The sequence below is a fragment of the Gymnoscopelus braueri genome (genome assembly GCF_963280865.1).
Source record: "Gymnoscopelus braueri genome assembly, chromosome: 9".
Classification (NCBI taxonomy): domain Eukaryota; kingdom Metazoa; phylum Chordata; class Actinopteri; order Myctophiformes; family Myctophidae; genus Gymnoscopelus; species Gymnoscopelus braueri.
In genome coordinates this window covers 33,802,446-33,821,593 of record NC_137610.1, presented here as the reverse complement: position 1 = coordinate 33,821,593, position 19,148 = coordinate 33,802,446, and the positions used below count along the sequence as shown (strand labels likewise).

Here is a 19,148-nt window from a genome sequence, read left to right as displayed (position 1 = left end):
GTCTTTTTGGTCATCCTAAGACATCCTAGAAGGGGTGCCCAAAGAAATCTTAAGCAGGAACTGAGTTATTGACAAAATTGAAAATGGCCGCCTACAGTGTTATCTATTGACTCAAAAGACAACTAAAGAATCTCATAAAAGCATACAATTTGGCAGACATGTCCCTTGGGTCATCCCAAGACATCCCAGAAGGGGTGCCCAAAAAAATCTTAAACAGGAAGTGAGTCATTGACAAAATTGAAAATGACCGCCTACAGTGTTGTCGATTGACTCAAAAGACAACTAAAGAATGTCATAATGGCATACATGTCCCTTTGGGTCATCCTAAGACATCCTAGAAGGGGTGCCTGAAATGATCTGAAACAGGAAGTGAGTTATTGACTAAATTGAAAATGGCTGTGTACAGTCTTGACAGATGATGCAAAAGACACTCATAAAAAATAATCTCATAAAAGCATGAAATTTGGTACAAATGTCCCTTGGGTGATCTGAATGCATCCTAAGGGGTGCCAAAACAAGTTTGAATAGTCTCTCAATGGAAAACACTCCTCCCACACGGGCTGCACTGCTACAATATTCAAATCGAGCAGCCAATCTAGCATTTGGTCCAGAAGCCTGAAAGCTATGCAATCTCTACCATCTCCTGACAAATAAATTAAAGTCGCTGATTCGTGGACACCTTTATGGACACTCTTGCCAGAGGCTGCTTAAGTTTGTAGAGAACTCAAGTGTGGCTGCAAAGCTGAGCCCTTCTGTTCGAGAAAGTGTAGATGCCGGGATGCTGGGTTACCTTGCAGAGCATTATGCCAATGTGCTGGTAATTGCGAAATGGCACACATGAATACATGTAGTTACTAATCACAAAAAAACAGTAATGATCAAGAAGAAAATACATGAGAAGATAGAGTGTAAAACAAGCAAGAAGATGTAGAGTGCAAAATAAATAAGATGCAGAGAGTAAAATAAGAATATGCAGAGTAAGATAAGATGCAGAGTAAAATAAATGAGAATATGCAGAGAGTTAGATAAATAAAGAAGATTCAAAGAGTACAATAAAAAAATTATGCAGAAAGTAAAATAAATAAGTGATGTAGAAATAAAAACAGAAGGTAGACTACAAAATACGGCAAGTTATGCACTGCATAACCTGTCGTATTGAGTCTGCATAATATGCAGACTGCCATGGTCAACTGTTTAAACAGCCATTTAGAATTTCTTCAACATGGTCCCTTCCTAAAAAGTTTAATAAACAAGCAAACAGATAAATAACCCCTTCTAGGATATATTAAGAAGCACTCAATGTACGTACCAAATTATACACTTTTATGACGTCCCCTTATGTTTTCTTTTGTGTCAACTGCCTTTAGGCGGTCACTTCCTGTTTAAAACCTTTTTGGGCACCCCTTGTAGGATGCGTTCAGATCACCCAAGGGACATTTGTACCACATTTCATGCTTTTATGAGATTCTGTAGGTATCTTGCATCATCTTTCAACACTGTAGGCGGCCATTTTCAATTTAGTCAATAACTCACTTCCTGTTTCAGATTATTTTTGGCACCCCTTCTAGGATGTGTTAGGATGACCCAAGGGACATATGTGCCAAATTGTATACTTTTTGGAGATTCTATAGGCTTTTTGAGTCAATCGCCAACACTGTAGGCGGCCATTTTCAATTTAGTCAATAACTCACTTCCTGTTGAAGACTTTTTTGGGCACCCCTTCTAGGATGTCTTAGGATGACCCAAGGGACATGTGTGACACATTTTATACTTTTTGGAGATTCTTTAGTTGTCTTTTGAGTCAATCGACAACACTAGGCGGCCATTTTCAATTTGGTCAATAACTCACTTCCTGTTTCAGATTTTTTTGGGCTCCCCTTCTAGGATGTCTTAGGATGACCCAAAGGACATGTGTGCCACATTTTATGCTTTTTGGAGATTATTTTGGTGTCTTTTGAGTCAACGGTCAACAGTTTAGGTGGCCATTTTGGATTTTGTCCATAACTCACTTCCTGTTTAAGATTTTTTTGGGCACCCCTTCTAGGATGTTTTAGGATGACCCAAGGGACATCTGTATCAAATTTCATGCTTTTATCCGCCGCGTAACGATTTTTCACTTAGTACCCCCTACTATTGGAATAATGTGTTCGTGTTCCTTCCACGCGCTACGTCCAACCAGGGAAACTCTCCCCTCCCCTGTCAGGTGATAAGAATGTCAGACGGCTCTCATGCATTGAAGGAGGCATGAGCTCGGCCCTGGCCTCCCTAGGTTGGCAGAGGGAAGGTAGTGCCCAGGATTACACGCTTAGGCATTGGCACTAGGGTGAAAAAAATAGGGGTTACAAAATCGTGGGATAAAAATTTAGAAAAAAAAACAAATATATATATATATATATACACTCCTATGCAGAACATCAGTTTAGAATTGAAAAATAAGAAAAACAAAAATATGTAGAGTAAAAAGTTCGAAAGGGGGGGGGGGGGGGTTAGGTTATGACTTTTCAGGGGCCAGTTTGGAATTGCAGCCACCTGACCTGAAGGCAGTGGTGGGTTCTACCGTCAGATGCTGTGTACGCCGTATACCTTGAGATTTTTTTTCGTCGCCACCAAAATCAAAACAGCGTTTTTTACATTTAATTCATTATAGACGCGCGCATGCCGTGCGTGTGGGAGGCAGGGAATAAACATAGTATACCTTCATAAAAAAACTAGAACACAACACTGCCTGAAGGTACTCTTTTAGGGCAGTTGTGAAGGAGAGTCTGGTTTTACAATTTTTTTTGCAGGAGAACGAATTCAACCCCTTGTTTGTGCCAAATCTGGGTTGGACGTGATCAGTGGAGCTACCTGGACTTCATTTACGTTTTTGAAGTACTTTGGACAGGTACATGGGGATCTTTACGTTGTGGTGTATCTTGTAGACCATTGCAAGTTGCTGTACTCTTTATGGTTGTTATTGTTATAGATTTTGAAATGGTTCATTCCATTTAATCCGTTCAGTGTCTATTTCTCTATTTCTCCCTTAAGACCTCAAAGACTAGAATGTTCGTCAAGGCACTCTGACTTGTTTCAGATTTTTGTGGTAGCCAGTAAATAAAATAAAACTGTCCACAAACACCATTTCAATGATGACCCAAGGTTAAATTAAAATGTAATTACAATATACTGAAATGTCAAGGTACACACACACACACACGCACGCACGCACGCACTCACGCGCACGCACGCACGCACGCACGCACGCACGCACGCACGCACGCACACACACACGCACACACGCACACACACACACACACACACACACACACACACACACACACACACACACACACACACACACACACACACACACACGTCCGGTCTGGACAGAAATAACTTTACGTCATCAGGTGGCCGGAACCCACAACCAGAACCTCCGGTGCCGTGCACCTCCAAAATGATCCCCCTAGTTTAAAATTGGTTTAAATTAGTATAAATGGTTTTGTTTCTTTTGGGTATAATAATCGTTTGGCCTGTCCATCTTTTATTCTAACTCGTAGCTGCCACGAGTTAGAATAAAAACTACCTGTTACGACGTAGCAGGTAGCGAGACTAAACGAATTGATTCACATTATGTGTAGTCTCGCGTGGCCAGACTGTTGCCTCCCACAATTTTCAGATGTTTCTGGTCATACAGTATGTGGGGAACAAAAACAATGCGGCGCCAACCGGAACACACCACCGGAACAAGATTTTTTCCCCTCTAAACCGGATCACACGGGCCAGTTTAGAATTAATACCAGGCTTTCCGCGGTGGAAAGGCTCTCAAGGCTGCTGGTGACGCGAGGTTAGCTGTGCTGTGGTCAGAGTCACGTGACGGAGGTACACCAGGGGTGTAGTTAATGAAACGCTCCCTCAGACACAGCAGAGGAAACAGGAATGCAAAGCTTACTGTCCACACAGCAACATCTGTTCTTCTCCACCTTTTTGATGCTTAAACCGCGAAAACGGCAGATACCAAAGACTGCATTTCCCACAACACAGCGTGGAATGACTGTTGGTTTTTGTCGGTATGTTTTATTTTTACTAGCCTAGCTTTAGCATAGCTTGCTCTCTTCCCCTCCCAGCGGCTGTCTGCCTGTAGCTGTTGTTATGGGTCTAAGCTTGGCTTGTTATCAACTCACATTCCTCCACTGTTTATGCACGTTCCTGCTCATATAAAATAGACGTTCCATTTATTTACAGAAACAAAGTTAAAAGTGGCAGGATAGCGGATGTAGCTAACCCAGCTAGCCTGGCCTGACTGGACAGACTTGAGGGAGATTTTTTTGCCCCAAGCTTTGCTCTGTTAAGACATTCTCATTCTCCCATTATAACCATAACACAACTTTATCCTACTTTTTATATAGATAAAGATAAGTAGCATAACATTTTAGGTTAAAAGTACTTGATCATACTTTAGATATTAAATTATATCATCTCAAACTGTATCTTCAATGTTAAGTTTTATCATTTTGTTGAATTTATAGAACATTTTGTAGTTTAAATGGGTGCCTGGAAGACAGTTTTTAGCTGGCATTTCAACAGGTATATAAGGGGGAGTTTTCAGGCAAAAGTACCCTATGCTTTGGTCACGGCTGGTTTCCTTCCTTCCTTCCTCCCTTCCTTCCTGTCTGTTTGTGAGAAATAACACTGTTCTATTCTTCTAATTTAGGAGTCCATGATCAGTATGGAGTCCGCCATGAACATGCTGCCACAGACAGCAGACAACTCCTATAAAAGTGAGTAATATGTTCTGTGTATCAACAGTGTAATGCACATCATGTCAGAGGCTGTGTGTACCTACTACTTTGTTACTGCCTGTCTTTCTGATAACGGTTGTAATGTACATTCTCCTCCTTTCTCTATACAAAAGACCCATTTCATTGCTATTATTATTTTGTTATTAATATTATTTAATATCATTATATTTCAGGCACATTGCTTCATCAGTTTTTGTTTGTTTTTTGTTTACAGAGACGGCGGAAGACAGTTGATTAATTACTGTTTATCAATCAATTAGACACCCATTTGCTATTAATGAGTTAATCTGATTGTTAGTGCTGATAAGTGTTGTGTGTTTACAGTGACAGAGGAGGATGTGAAAAGGCTCATTGAGTACCGGGCGTCCAATGAAGCTCTTTTCACAGGCAAGAGGAACTCTGCCAAGATCGCCTGGAAGTATGTATAGAATGTAGCTGTTAACGTTCCTCTGTTAATAATTGTCTTGTTTTCTGATAAGATGCAACAATCAACAGGCAGTTTAGATTAGCTTTAGATTAGATTGGTGTTAGGAAACCTATTGTGGCCTCCTGTCTGTGTTTCCAGCACCATTCTCAAAGGCTTGGGTCTTCAGGGCAAATTGACAGCCGATCAGATTGCCAAGAAATGGGACAACTTGCGGACCAAATACAAGGTGTGTAAATTGAAGGTGTATGATGACAATTCTATGTGCAATTGTGAACTAAAGTTCAACTTAACCAGACTTGCTGCATTAAGTATTTCCGTCAATTCCGTGTCAATATTCTAATCAGCCATGACTTGTGATGTTGTTAACAATGTCACTCTGGCAGGCTTTGTCAAACCAAATTCACACAATTCATACACAATTCACTTGTGATTTGTTGAATTTTTATTCTATTTTCCTTCTATTCTTCTCTGTTCTGCAGCTGACACCCACGTTAACTGTCTTAAATATGTACTAACTCTACGATAATGTCGCCTGTAGGATCTGAAGCAGCCGTATCATAACCACGAGTCTGGAGGCTCCTCAGACTCGTGGCCATGGTTCTCCATCATGGACGAGGCCATGCAGGGTCGTCTGTACAACAGCAACCTAGTGTTGAACCCTGACTCCGTCAACAACCTCACCAACGCCCTCGCTGCCTCCTGTCACCATAGCAACGGTCAGTCGGCAAGCAACGAGAGCACCGAGAACGCAGACATCCTAGAGTTTCTGATCAAGACGGAAATGGAGGACACGGTCGCCGCGGAGGCCGCAGGGGACAGTGGGAGGGCCCCAGGCAGCACTCCCCAGCAGGGCGTTCCCATGGGCTGGAGGCGGATCTCAGAGTGCACCTATAAAAGTACGTGTAAGTAAAGTGCACTGGTAGCCAACATTTTTATTCTGGCTGGTAAATTTGTCTACTTTATTGGCCACTTTGACAGATCCTAATCTGATGGATTATTTGGCCACAGTGCCTGTGTGGTTTCCTGTCCTGTTAGTAACTTTAGTAATACTATTATATAGCCTGCCCTAGCTGTATTATAGTTTATAATAAACATGTAATTTAAATATGTACGGACATACACATAATGCCATTGCAAATGCTGCTGTGTTTCTAACAGTGACAGAGCCAGAGACGGAGAGGATGATTAAATTACGAGCTGCCAATGAAGCTCTGTTTACTGGGAGGAAACACTCTGCGAAGCCTGCCTGGAGGTACGAAATAATCCCTAATCCTAACCAAATCTATCTACCAATCTAATCCTAATTTTAACCCAAACACTCTAATCCTAAGGCTGCATTCTCACGGAACACTACATATTGCTGTATTCTTGCTACAAACTAAGTAGCACTCAAAGTAGTATATGTGGGACAACTTGCATAATTCACATTTGGTTGAGTTAGTAGACTAAAGAACCCAAATGAAATGCCACTACGGTACATTATACAGCATTAGCAACAGTGAATTGGTGTTTGTTAAGCAAATAAAAAACTTGAGAGAGCACCATGCTCGTTCCCTTTCGATCTCTGTATGATACTTATTCTGGCAATGAAGATTTGTCACAAACCAGCTCTGCTGCAGACAACGTTGTGGCATGAATTGAAAATGTTTCAACTCAAGCTACAATGTAGCCCAGAGCCAGGAGTCCTGGCTTTCCATTGACTTTTCGTTTGTAGTGTTCGGTGTGAATGCTCCCTTACACTCTGCTGTCTCTATCTTAATCCTAACCCCAACACTGTTATCAAATGTTAATGCTTATTCTAAACCTAAAAAGCTATATAAAACCTTATAACAGTCTGTCCAGCCTGTCTGTATGTAAACAGACAATAGGGGGTCAGTTAGGGCTTAAGTGTCTTGTTTATGGATACATCAACACATGAACTGGGGACCCAAACCGACCGGGGATATCCCATGCATCTATGGCCGCCCAGTAATGTCTAATATTGTGTCTGTTTCAGAGCGATACTCTATGAACTGGGCCTGCAGGGGAAAGTGACCACAGAACAGCTGGCTAAGAAATGGGACAACCTGAAGAGGAGGTATAAGGTAAGGGGGTAAAAAAGCAGGTGCGCTTCCTCTGGATTTTGTTTAGGCAGTGGGTGCTCAGCTATAAATATAACTAGGATCAAATACCACCCAAGTGGAAAAAGGGGCAGTCCAAAATGAAGGATGCAAGACTGGCTCAAATAAACATTATTATTCATTGTGAACGCTTGACGCGTTTCAGCCTCAGCCTTCCTCAGAGCAGATAAAAAAGAAAACAAATAAAATCTTCTCTGCGTTCACAATAAATAAGAATGTTTATCTGAGCATGTCTTGCATCCTTCATTTTGGAGTGCTGCTTTTTCCACTTCGGTGGTATTTGAACTGAGGACTTATAAGGTATCAGATAAGATAAGAAAATAAAAAGATGATCCCTGAGTGGAAACAGCCATTTTACTCAGGAGGTAGGTGTCTGGCAGTAAAGTTATTTTCAACAATAAGAAAAATTAAACATGACAACATTAGAAACGATATAGTTTTCTAGCCTCCCATGACTCATAGTACTGTTTGTTGGAGTTGTGAATTTCTGATGTATCTGCAGGACTGTGTTCAGGTTGAGCAGGGGGGAAAGTACCGAGTTATATGGCATAAGTATAATTACACCCCTACCAACTGTGCTTCCTGTGTTTTCCAGGAGTTGAAGTTTCCGTCTCGCGGGTCAGAGTCCAGCCCATCGTCATGGCCGTGGTACTACAGAATGAACGATGCCATGGAGGGGCGCTTCGCCACATCCGCCCCCCTCCTCACCCCCATCATTGAGGACGGAGATGAAGAGTTCGAACCCTCGTCGTCATCTTCCCCACCGCCTCCCCCACCCAGAAAACGAGCGCGGCGGCGGTCGTCTGTGGGGCGCGCGAGCAGCGGCATGGCAGAGTTCCTGACGGAGTCGGAGATTGACCTCCTGGTGGACAACGAAGACAAGAACGGATCCTCTGCCCTCGGGGAGCTCCACAGGATGGCTGATGGCTACACTTACAAATGTAAAGACTTCCTCTATGTTTGTCTGTTAGTATGTATGTGAATTCTGTATATCGTTGCTGTCGGGTAGAAACCTCCATGTCCAAAACGGCAACTTTTCAGGATTCAAATTCAAGGCGTTTTGAGCTTGTAGATCAGCTATTGTTTTTTTTATATACCGGTGTATATATATTTTTTCCTTTATTTGATAGTATACAGTAGACTGACAGGAAATGGGGAGAGAGAGATGGGGAGTGACACGCAGCAAAAGTCGTCGGGATCGGGATTCGAACCCACGACATGCTGTCAGGCTGCATTTGCAGCCTAGATCAGCTATTTTTGCTACGTTGTGACAATGTAGGGAATTAATTTACGAAAAATTTATAAAAAAGGTTATAATATGGAGATGAGAGGTTTCTGCCCGACAGTGACGTTATGTATACTATATAATATTATTTAGTAACGTTATATATACTGTATTATACAGTATACTGACGTTACTGTTGGCATACTAACAGACAGACATAGAGGAAGTCTTTACATTTTTAAGTGCAGCCATATGTGTTTATTATATTAGAGATGCAAAATGCATACTGTTTATTTATTTATTGTTATAATCATCTTCATATTATTATTATTACATGAAAACATTTGAAGTTGTATTATCATGGTTTGTGTTACTATAGTAACAGAGGAGGACACCAGGAGTCTGATTGAGCTGAGAGCAGCTAACGAATCTCTGTTTACTGGCAGGAGAAACACAGCCAAGCCTGCATGGAGGTAAGACAGATAATGTCTGTCGCTAAGACATCGGCTCAAGTGGTCTCTCCACTGTCACTCAGTACTAGAACCAACATGTGTGTGTGTGTGTGTGTGTGTGTGTGTGTGTGTGTGTGTGTGTGTGTGTGTGTGTGTGTGTGTGTGTGTGTGTGTGTGTGTGTGTGTGTGTGTGTGTGTGTGTGTGTGTGTGTGTGTGTGTGTGTAGGGGTATAGTGAAGCAGATGGGACTGACAGGGAAGATCACACCTGACCAGGTGGCTAAGAAATGGGACAATCTGAAGACCAAGTACAAGGTAGAAAATCCCTTCAATTTATAGAATATACTCATTAATTATCAGTAGCTGTGTCCCAATCCCAATTCAGGCCGGGGGCTGCATCGTTCAAAGGTTTCAGCCTACGAAGGCTGCAAAGGCTGCGTCCTTTGAAGGATGCGAAGGACGGTACCAAGCCTTGCCTTTTCAAAGCGGAGCATACTCAAATTATACCAACTACATTTTCATAGACAATTCTTCGTTCAAAACGATGTTTGAAATGTGCAAAATTGCGTAGAGCCATATTGTATCTGATACAGTGTATGCTTGTAGGCAAAACGGAAAGACGTGAAATGGCAACAGTTCCTGCCGATGTATCTAATCTATACAATCACTTTATCTATCTCCGTCTGTCTATCAGGACTTAAAGTTTCCTCCTCGAGGGATGGAGAACCAGACCAATCCAGCATCGTGGCCATGGTTCCAGGTGATGAGTGACGCAATGGAGGGTCGCCTGGCTGGGAAAGCGGCCCGAGTGACGCCCATCTGGACCAATGAGGAGGAGAACGTCTTTGGCTCATCCCCGACCCCCGGCGACCGGGATTGCCTGTTGGTTGAAAGGAGCAGCATGTCGGAGCTGGAGGAGAGTCTGGGGGACACGGAGGCCGATGGCGTTGTGACCTTTATTGACGCCAGCGGGGAGGAGTGTTCGACACCTACTGACTGCTCCTACAAGAGTAAGAACCGATCACATTCTACTTCTACAACAGTACAAAGAGCCAATCGAGCCAGTCTATCGGAGATCTCTGCCTATTGATGAGCCTTGGGAAATTTAAATTCACTGAATGGGCCTGGACACCGGAGAGAGCCAGCGGTAACAATCCTACACCCACTGCTTTGACAACCAATCCTGATACCATCCCATATGAAGGAACGCCCTCAAGTCTTTGCATCGCTTCTGTAATGCTGTTCTTTTTTTAATTCCCAAATTGTTTCGGCCCAGATTTAGCCCATTCATAGAATTTAGTTGTCACCAGATGTACAGTATCAGCAGGTGGAGATCTCTGATCATCTGGCTATGCGAGACTACTACAACAGTACAAAAGTTCTGCTCCTAGATGAGAGTAAGAACCAATAACATTACTACAACAGTACAAAAGTTCTGCTCCTAGATGAGAGTAAGAACCAATAACATTCTGCTCCTAAAACGGTAAGAACTAAAGTCTTCTTCTGCTACTAAGGACCAATCACTTTCTGCTCCTACAAGAGTTGGAAATAATCACATTCTGATCCTACATCAGTAAAAAGGAATTGCATTTTTTCTTATGTTATTAAGAACCAATCATTTATGCTCCTACAACAGCAAGAACTATTCAAGTTCAGCTCCCGGAAATACTAAAAACCAATCACATTCTGCTCCTACAAGACTAAGAACCGATTCAAATTCTGCTCCTACAAGAGAAAGGACTCATCACATTCTGCTCATACAACTGTAAGAACTAATCACAAGACAAAGAACCAAGCACTCACATTCCACTCCTTCAAGAGTAAGAACTACTACTTGTGCTTCTACAAGATACACTAAAGTTTGGATTGTCTGGTCATATATCATGAAAGGTTGCTGTCGAAATAAAGGTTTTTATTCTTTATTGCAATATGAAATAAGAAAACGGTAAGAGAGCTGAGAGGGAGACTGATGTGATTTGAGCATAGACCACCTAAGGGTACGTCTCAATAATTAAACAGACGCCATGTAGAGCATATTGTAGTAGCAGTTGGAGTTGTAGCTGTAGTAAAATTAGTAGTTGTAGTGGACGTTGTAATAAAATTGCTAGCTGTACTATTATTATAAAAGTATTATTGTCTGCGTGTTTCCATAGTGACGGATCAGGACACCAGGAGGTTGATCAAACTGAGAGCTGCTAACGAAGCTCTGTTCACAGGCAGAAGGAACGCTGCCAAGGCTGCCTGGAAGTAAGACAGTTTATCCGTTTGTCGTTCTGTCTGCCTGTCTGTCTGTTTGTCTATATGGAGCTAAGGGAGCTGTCTTATCTGTCTGCCTGCAGGGCCATTCTGAAGGAGCTTGGGCTTTTGGGTAAAGTGTCAACATATCAAATGTCCAAGAAATGGGACAATCTCAAGAGAAGATATAAGGTAATAATAATAATTATAATGATGCAAAAATATGGTCATCATTAGACATGATATATCAGTAATAATAATAATGACCATAATAAATGTAAGATTTTACATATCCTCCATCAGTGATGGCGAACTGCAGTAGTAGTAATAGTAGTAGCATAATACTACAGTTAGTATTTACTAGTGGTTGTAACATTAATATTTGTGTGTAGGATTTGAAGTACCCTCCTGTAGGAATGGAGAACATGACGGACAACGCTGCTTCCTGGCCCTGGTTCCACCTGATGAATGACGCCATGGAGGGCCGTCTAATCAGCAGCGGCCCTCTTCTCACTCCCATCACCCAGGATGGTGACTCCGCCCACCCCGACCCCGCCCCCAGGCACAGGTCACGCCCCAATTCTAACCAGGATCGGGTTTCACACCAACCCCATCCGACCTCGTCCTCCTCCGACTACGAGGGCTCGAATCCGTCGTATGCCGACGGCGGAGTGAACGAGTGCCAGAGAACGGGAGGGATGGAGGTGGAGGAGAACAGAGGGATGGAGATGGAGCGAGAGTGGGAGGTGCTGGAGAGGGAGAGAGCGGCGGTGGAGAGGGACAGAGCGGCGGTGCAGGCGGAGCGGTTGTGGCTGGAGAGAGAGAGAGCGGCGCTGGAAAGAGACAGAGCTATGTTGGAAGAGGAGAGAGCTTCCCTCAGCAGAGACAGAGAAATTCTGGAGAACCAGAGAGCCATGATCCTGAACTCTGTAGGACACACGGGTCACCTCACCAACCTGGGCATGTAGACGCACTAGGGGTTTTAAAATGGTACATCTCACGTATTAATACAGATCCCGTTCAGTACATGACTTGTGCCTCGGGCATACCAACGAACTGACATATTTACAGTCAGTCGTGCTGCATGTGCAGAAGTGAAATTCACACATTCGAGTTCCACCCCGAGGACATTTTCCTTGTTATCTCAGTCTCACGTAGCAACATGCAGCTGAGCTCAGTCCAGCCTGCCCAGAGCCAGCGCTGCCTACAATAACATTTCATAAACCACCTGTCTGACTCTGAGAACGTTCTGGTTCCCCATCTACAGTGATGTGGGAGAAGGAGTGGTTGGTTGAACGGAGACGTTGTGTGGGCATTCAACAGATGTCGGCTATGTTGGCCCCCCCACTTGGTAAGAGTGCATACAACATAAATAAGTCTGTAGTCCTTCCCGCAGCTGCCCTGGGTTCGAATCCGACCGAGGCTCTTTGCTGCATGTCACCCCCCCCCCCCTCTCTTGGCTTTTCTGTCTCTATGCCCACGGTCTCTGTCTGCAATAAAGCAGACATGCCGAAAGAATAACCTTTACAAAAAAGGTGAAGTTGCGACAGCTCTTCTCTTAATACATGGAACATGTATTAAGTTCAGAAACTCTGCCCTGTTGACCACTGTTTACATTTTCAAAATGTAAATTATTTTTCAGCTCTACCCAAACTACACTCAGCCGTGTCACAAGCAAGTTTTGTGAAGTGTTAACACTCCTAAAGTTCACACACACACACACACACACACACACACACACACACACACACACTCACACAAACTAATCAACTGCACTCCAAATCCGCAGATAGGGTATCTTATTGCTGATTGGCTACAGCAAAACCAATCAAATTTTAACCTACAAAGAGGATTGGTCAAAGGGCCATGTGTATTTTTAAAAGTGAGTGAGCAGGTGGACAGTTACTGTAAGTGCCTTGCTCAAGGACACCTTGACAGAGCACATGGCTGCTGTGGGAACTGAACCTGAGGCCTTTGTGTTACTGGATGATAACTGTTTGGAGTTGAGACTCTGGACGTGGACTTACCTGGGTCAGAAATACATCTCTGACCTGCTCCATTCAAATCATTTGGACATCACTGATGCTCATTTGGAGAAAAACAACACTGTCAATGTCTTTATTTTGGGGTTTTGTCAAATTTTGATAAAAGTATTGTTCAATTTGAATGAGAAATATAATGTTGAAGCTTGTAAATATAGGGCAACATGTTTACATAATGGGTTTGTTCATAATACTTGCACATGATTTGGCAGTTTTTGTCCTTCAGACTCTTCCCTTGAGGGCAGGATTTGTTCGCAAAGGTGGATTGGCTAATAAGCTTGTAGCATAACGACAATCAACATCACTTGTATTTTGTTATGTCCACCATGTCAAATTCCTTGCATGTGCAAACCCTACTACACCAACAAAGATATTCTATTTTGGTTTAGATTGATACCAGAAGGAGGAAATGGGACACAGGATAAATATCAACACTGAGCTGTCAATATGCAAATGTTTAAACGCATACATAAACAATGTTTTTATCATATACTTGGACACTGTTTTCCTCCTAAACAGAGTTTGATGACTGACTGTCAACAAACATACAGTATTATGTAACATACAGTACATAGAATCTCTGAATATTTTGAGTACAAAAAATTGTATTAGCATGGTCATGAAGCTATGGATATATTGTTTCTCAAAGTGCACATACAGTAACCCAAATAGTTTTTGGTGATGTTGGACTGATTTGTGTTGACCAGGTCAGATATTGACATGGGCTGTAGAGCCTGTATATGTACAGTGTGTATAAATCTTATGATCATATGTTTGACTGACTGTTTACTTTGTTCCCTACGGAGAAACACAGTGATGTCTTAACGGATGCCTTAATAACTGCCATTCTCTTACTGCAAGCAGCAGGAGCCTACCTGTTATGTTTTAAACGCAACGGGTCATAACAAGGCTTTAGATTTAAGTTAAAAAAAAGATTATACCCATAAATGATACTAAATGAAATCCCGTCCACTTCTGTTCCACCAACGGTTTGACTCCTCTGACAGTTACTGTTATTTGTCTCTTTAGGGCATTGACTTTTCTGTACAGTCATCCTGAATGCAATAATGTAATTAGTGTCAACAATGTAACTGACAATAATGTATTTTGTTCCTTCAGATTACTGCACACAACCAATTACAGAATATTAAAAATACAAAATGACTGTCTTTCAGAAAGTTTCAGAATACAATAATTGTATGTGATTGCATTTTCTCATTTTCAAATGACTGCAATTATATCATTACCAAAATCCACAAATTATCAGAAAGTAGAGATGTAATGGAGATATAGGATTCATCAGGAGATATTGGCTGTTGCATGGATCTCAAACGCAACTTTCAGTTATGAGACAAATCTCTTCAACCTATTATTCAACTGCTAACTAACCCTAACCATGAAACTGATATGATACTGACCATGACTAACCATGATACTGACATGATATTAACGATGATACTGACATATGATACTGATGATGTCAGTATCATGTCACAGGGACGTGACAGGGCTATGACAGCCCTGCAATTCAGTGTTGTGGGAGGGGCCTGATGTGACAGGGCCTGACATCCATATACAATTGTACTTACTATCGTAACAGGATGTTTTTCTCTCCCTGGGAAGTAGGCTAATAATGACATAATAATCACATACAACAGTCCAGTTGAATGTAAAATCAGATATTCAGAAATCTATGAGATGTTTTCTAAATTATATAAGCAACACAATACACAATAAAAATAAAGCTTTCATTTTAATTGGGTGTAAGGGACCTGGATATTAGAATGGGGGGCACTGGCCCAAAAAAGGTTGAGAAACACGGATTTAGATGTATCAATGAAGGTATCAAGTCAAGTGCACGACTCCCATCACAGATGTTCGGTCAAATTAGACCTACCACACATCCAGAAGGCTCAACAGTAAGTTCTAACATGCGGAACAAAATATACTAAAATATACAGTTGTTGACCGTTAAAATGTAACATGGGCGATAGAATCAGTTGTTTCTCCTACGACAGCGGAGGATGTTTCTAAAGGTCTTTCTAAAGGTGACGTTACACAAGGCATAGCAGCAGGGGTTGATTGTGCTGTTGACGTAACACAGCCAGTAGCCTGCTGACCACAGGCCACCTGGGATGCGACAGTGACAGAAGGCGGCGACCACAGCCATGATGTTATGAGGCGTCCAGGTAAGAAGGAAAGCCAGCAGAATGGACAAAATGGTCCTCGTCACCCTCCTCTCCCTTGCTAGGACTTTGCGCCTTCGTCCTGCCCTGCCGAAGCTGGGAAACTCTGCCAGGGTAGGGGAGGAAACGGATCCATAACCATCTCCTGTTTGTGTGAGTTTGGTATTGGTACTGGGGCCAGTGTAGGTTTTAGTGTTAAGGTCAGGGTTGGTGTTTATATTAATATTGATGTCAGTGATGACATTTGTGTTAGTGTTAAGGTCAGAGCTGTCAGTGTTGGCATTGGGGATAGTGATAGGATTGGGGTTAGGGTTAAGGTTGGGGTTAGATGGCTGGCAGGGAGGAGGGGAGGAGGTTCCTCCCTCGATCTGCTCAGAAAGCCTCTTGTTCCTCCTGTGTTTAAAGCTGCTGCTGGACTCTGACTGGTTCACGGTGTCTGTCTCTGGGTCAATGGACACCCAGCTTCTCTTTTCTGCCCGTTGGGCCATCGGAATCATGCCGAGTCTCCTGCGGCTGGCGGAGGAGATTCGGCCATACAGACCAATCATAACCAGTGCTGGGAGGTAGAAGGAGGGGATCGTGGTTGCCAGAGTACCAGCAGGACTGGACAGGAGGAGGATGTAGCAGTGTCCATCCGGAACACTCCGCCTGCCAGCGCCGTTCTGCCAGATGAGAATGGCTGGAGCCCAGATCAGTAGCGCCAACAGCCAGACAGCAGCTATCATCAGGACGGCCGTCCGACCACTTCGCTGTGACGGGTAGGTGAACGGATGTGTCACACAGAAGTACCGGTCCAAACTGATGAGCAACAAGTTCAAAACAGAGGCGTTACCCACCCAGTAGTCCAGTACGAGCCAAAGGTCACAGAGAAGGGTCCCAAGGGGCCAGTGGCCACAGAGACGATACATGGTGTAGAGGTTCATGGAGACGAGGCCAACGACGAGGTCAGCCACCGCCAGGCTCAACAGGAAGTAGTTGTTAACGGAACGCAGGCGGCGGTTGATCTTGATTGATAGCAGCACCAGTGCATTGCCCAACACGGTGGCAACGCTCAGGAAGGTGGTCACCATAATGACAAGAATCAGCTGGACTGTGTCTGATGATTGACAGGAGGCATCAAGGCAGGGGCGGGGCCAGGAGGATGAGTTAAACCCGGATTCTAGCAGATATCGTACCATATCTATAAAACACAACACAGTGATCAGGGTAATTGAACCTGGGACAGTGCATACATAACCTAAACCATAAACATTGCTGTGGTGCAGTTATGCATCTTTCAATTTCACTGATGCCATCAAAGTGACTTAATTAGATGATCTTTTCATGCATTAACCTGGCTAAAAATATTGATTATATTTTAATATATACAAAATTTTACAAAATAAAAAAAAATACATTTATACTGACCAAATCAATAATCATCAAGGTTAACACGTAAAAGTAAAAATGTGATCCTCAAAGTTGGTGTATTGTTTTTTGTAGGTTCAATGGATTTATTGTCATTTGCTTACAATACAGATGTCGTAACATTGCAGGTAGTGACATTCTTGTACTTGGAGCTTCCTCAACATTGTGCATAAAATAATAATTAAGAAATAAATAAGAGCAAATACAAAAGTCAGAATGATGTAAAAATGTAAAGAAAAGAAAAGAAAAAGGGATATATCAATTTACAATTAGCATAGAAATGTATAGCAGTATGGGATAGTTTATTGTAGTCTATCTGAATGCATGTTCTGTTGCACTAATATGCAGTGTATGCAGTGCCTTGTTAGACAGCCGGTTGTCCACAATATGAAGTCTGAAATGAAGGAAATTGAACTGCAAATCATTCAGTAAACACAATTTGCCCACACATTTATTAATATACCTAATCATAATCCTACAATACTACACTAATGCACCTAATATGCCCCAACAAATCCCTAAGATGGAGACAGATTCCTGATATACCATCACATAGCCTAGTAGTTATAAAACAGAGACACTTTACCAGAATCTTGTGTGACTGCCTGTCAGTGGACTGAGCGCTGCAGGATCAACAACAGTCCAACGTGAAGTTGTGTCTGACTCCGGGTTTCACCATGTCTCTCTTGCTGCAGCAGCAGTTTATATGTACCAGAGGAATCCCTCATTCATCATTAGCCCAGAGTGGAGGTGGGGGGTTATGCCTCCATGTGCCTCCACATTGATTCTAATTGAGTCTTTATGTCATCAGCCACAGTGACAGTTGTCCATTCAGAGGTCTCTTCATGTGGGATGTAACAACATTACATTAGTCTTTATTGATCACCAGAGGGCCATTCAGGTGTCATAGCAGCAACCAAACCAAAATAAAGATATAATAGAAAATAATGAGCTTAGATTCTGGTAATAGATATCTGTACCATCACTGTGTCTCTGAATGAGTGAACATATAGTATATATTGGCCTACAGCCCATCAATGTAGTGAATATATGAATATTAAATATGGACTGGTTCTTTAATTTTCTTCAATACAAAAGCACACAATCACACATATTCCAAAGTTTTTCACTTTGTGAAGACCACGCCTTCAAACAATACATCTTTTTGGGTTAAATTATTTATTGAATATGAAATATAGGTGAAACCTGTATGGAATAAAAGGAATGAAGGATCGATGGAAGGAGGTGACGAATGTATGAAGAGGAAAGCGTGAGGGGATGATGAAAGTAGAAGAAGAGATGTGGGTGTGAAGGATGAAGGAAAGTAGGGATGAGGGGGAGGAAGGATGGAGGGAAGGTGGGGTGAGGGGAAGGGCGGGATCATGGGGCATGTGGGATGACAAGAATGGGGAGGAGAGAGGGCGAATATGAGAGCAGGAATTGAAGCGATGAGAATGAGGAAGAAGTGAAGGGGATGGGGAAGACATAGGGATGAGGAGTGCTAGATTTGATCAATAAACTCTGGAGAACAAACACCAAATATCATGTTCACTGGTAACTATACATCGTGGGGGCGGGGCGTAAAAATGACGACTGTCAGGTGTAAAATGGCAATGAAAATGTTGCTGTGTAAGAGGGTCCTTACTCCTGTTATTATGTAGACACATTATAACGTCTGTTAAGAAAAGTAAATAAAAATTATATTAGAGCCAACCGTGTCTGGATAAAGCATTGGGACCTACGGTAAATGATGTGGGTTTGACTTCTGACAAACCGGCACATACTGTAATACAAAAAAATAAGAAAAGAACAAAGCCGTTACCTAGAGAGGATGTTTCGATTGTCAGTAACATTAAACTGGGAGTATTTCAGTTAGGAGGAACGAACTGTAAAAGGACAATCACATTGCTGTAATGTACGTTGTCTGATGTTTGAGGGAGATGCTAAGCTGTTTGCTTGTCTTGGGTGCTTCTGGGAATTACACAAAAACAACAGGACTCTTCCAGCATGCTGCAATTTACCTTTATATAATCTCATTTATGTGGCTCAGAGACAGTATGCTTTTCATCACATCACTATATTTTTGTATATACAAACTGCTGGCTGAGAGAATGCATATACTAAGTAATCTGAAATAAATTCAAGAGAACATTTGTCAATTATTTTGCCTTTGCGGCTGGACCAATTTCCTAATAAAACATTCAAGATGAGTTAAAACTGTGGCCGCCTACTGGTTAAGACATTAACATCTTGTTACAGTACTGTTTCAAACCA

The 19,148-nt window shown here is 42.4% G+C and overlaps 2 protein-coding genes across 3 annotated transcripts; one reads left to right on the top strand and one right to left on the bottom strand.

The window, feature by feature from the left end:
* Window positions 1-3,873: 3,873 nt before the first annotated feature.
* On the top strand, window positions 3,874-14,052 carry LOC308091396 (uncharacterized protein). 2 transcript variants are annotated; one of them, XM_080436997.1, is made up of 14 exons: window positions 3,874-4,049; window positions 4,694-4,760; window positions 5,106-5,199; window positions 5,347-5,434; window positions 5,747-6,104; window positions 6,367-6,460; window positions 7,205-7,292; window positions 7,924-8,269; window positions 8,933-9,026; window positions 9,232-9,319; window positions 9,699-10,014; window positions 11,158-11,251; window positions 11,344-11,431; window positions 11,632-14,052. In XM_080436997.1, the coding sequence occupies exons 2-14, from the start codon at window positions 4,700-4,702 to the stop codon at window positions 12,205-12,207; spliced, it is 2,385 nt and encodes a 794-aa protein (XP_080293123.1). In that variant the 5' UTR covers window positions 3,874-4,049; window positions 4,694-4,699; the 3' UTR covers window positions 12,208-14,052. The 2 variants fall into 2 exon arrangements, with proteins under 2 accessions (XP_080293123.1, XP_080293122.1); XM_080436996.1 differs by having other exon boundaries at window positions 5,747-6,110.
* Window positions 14,053-15,277: 1,225 nt separating this feature from the next.
* Window positions 15,278-16,645, bottom strand: chrm4b (cholinergic receptor, muscarinic 4b; the record flags this gene model as incomplete). The annotated part of the gene is made up of 1 exon (XM_080438141.1): window positions 15,278-16,645. One exon carries the CDS (start codon window positions 16,643-16,645, stop codon window positions 15,278-15,280), a length of 1,368 nt encoding a protein of 455 aa, XP_080294267.1.
* Between the last annotated feature and the right edge of the window lie 2,503 nt (window positions 16,646-19,148).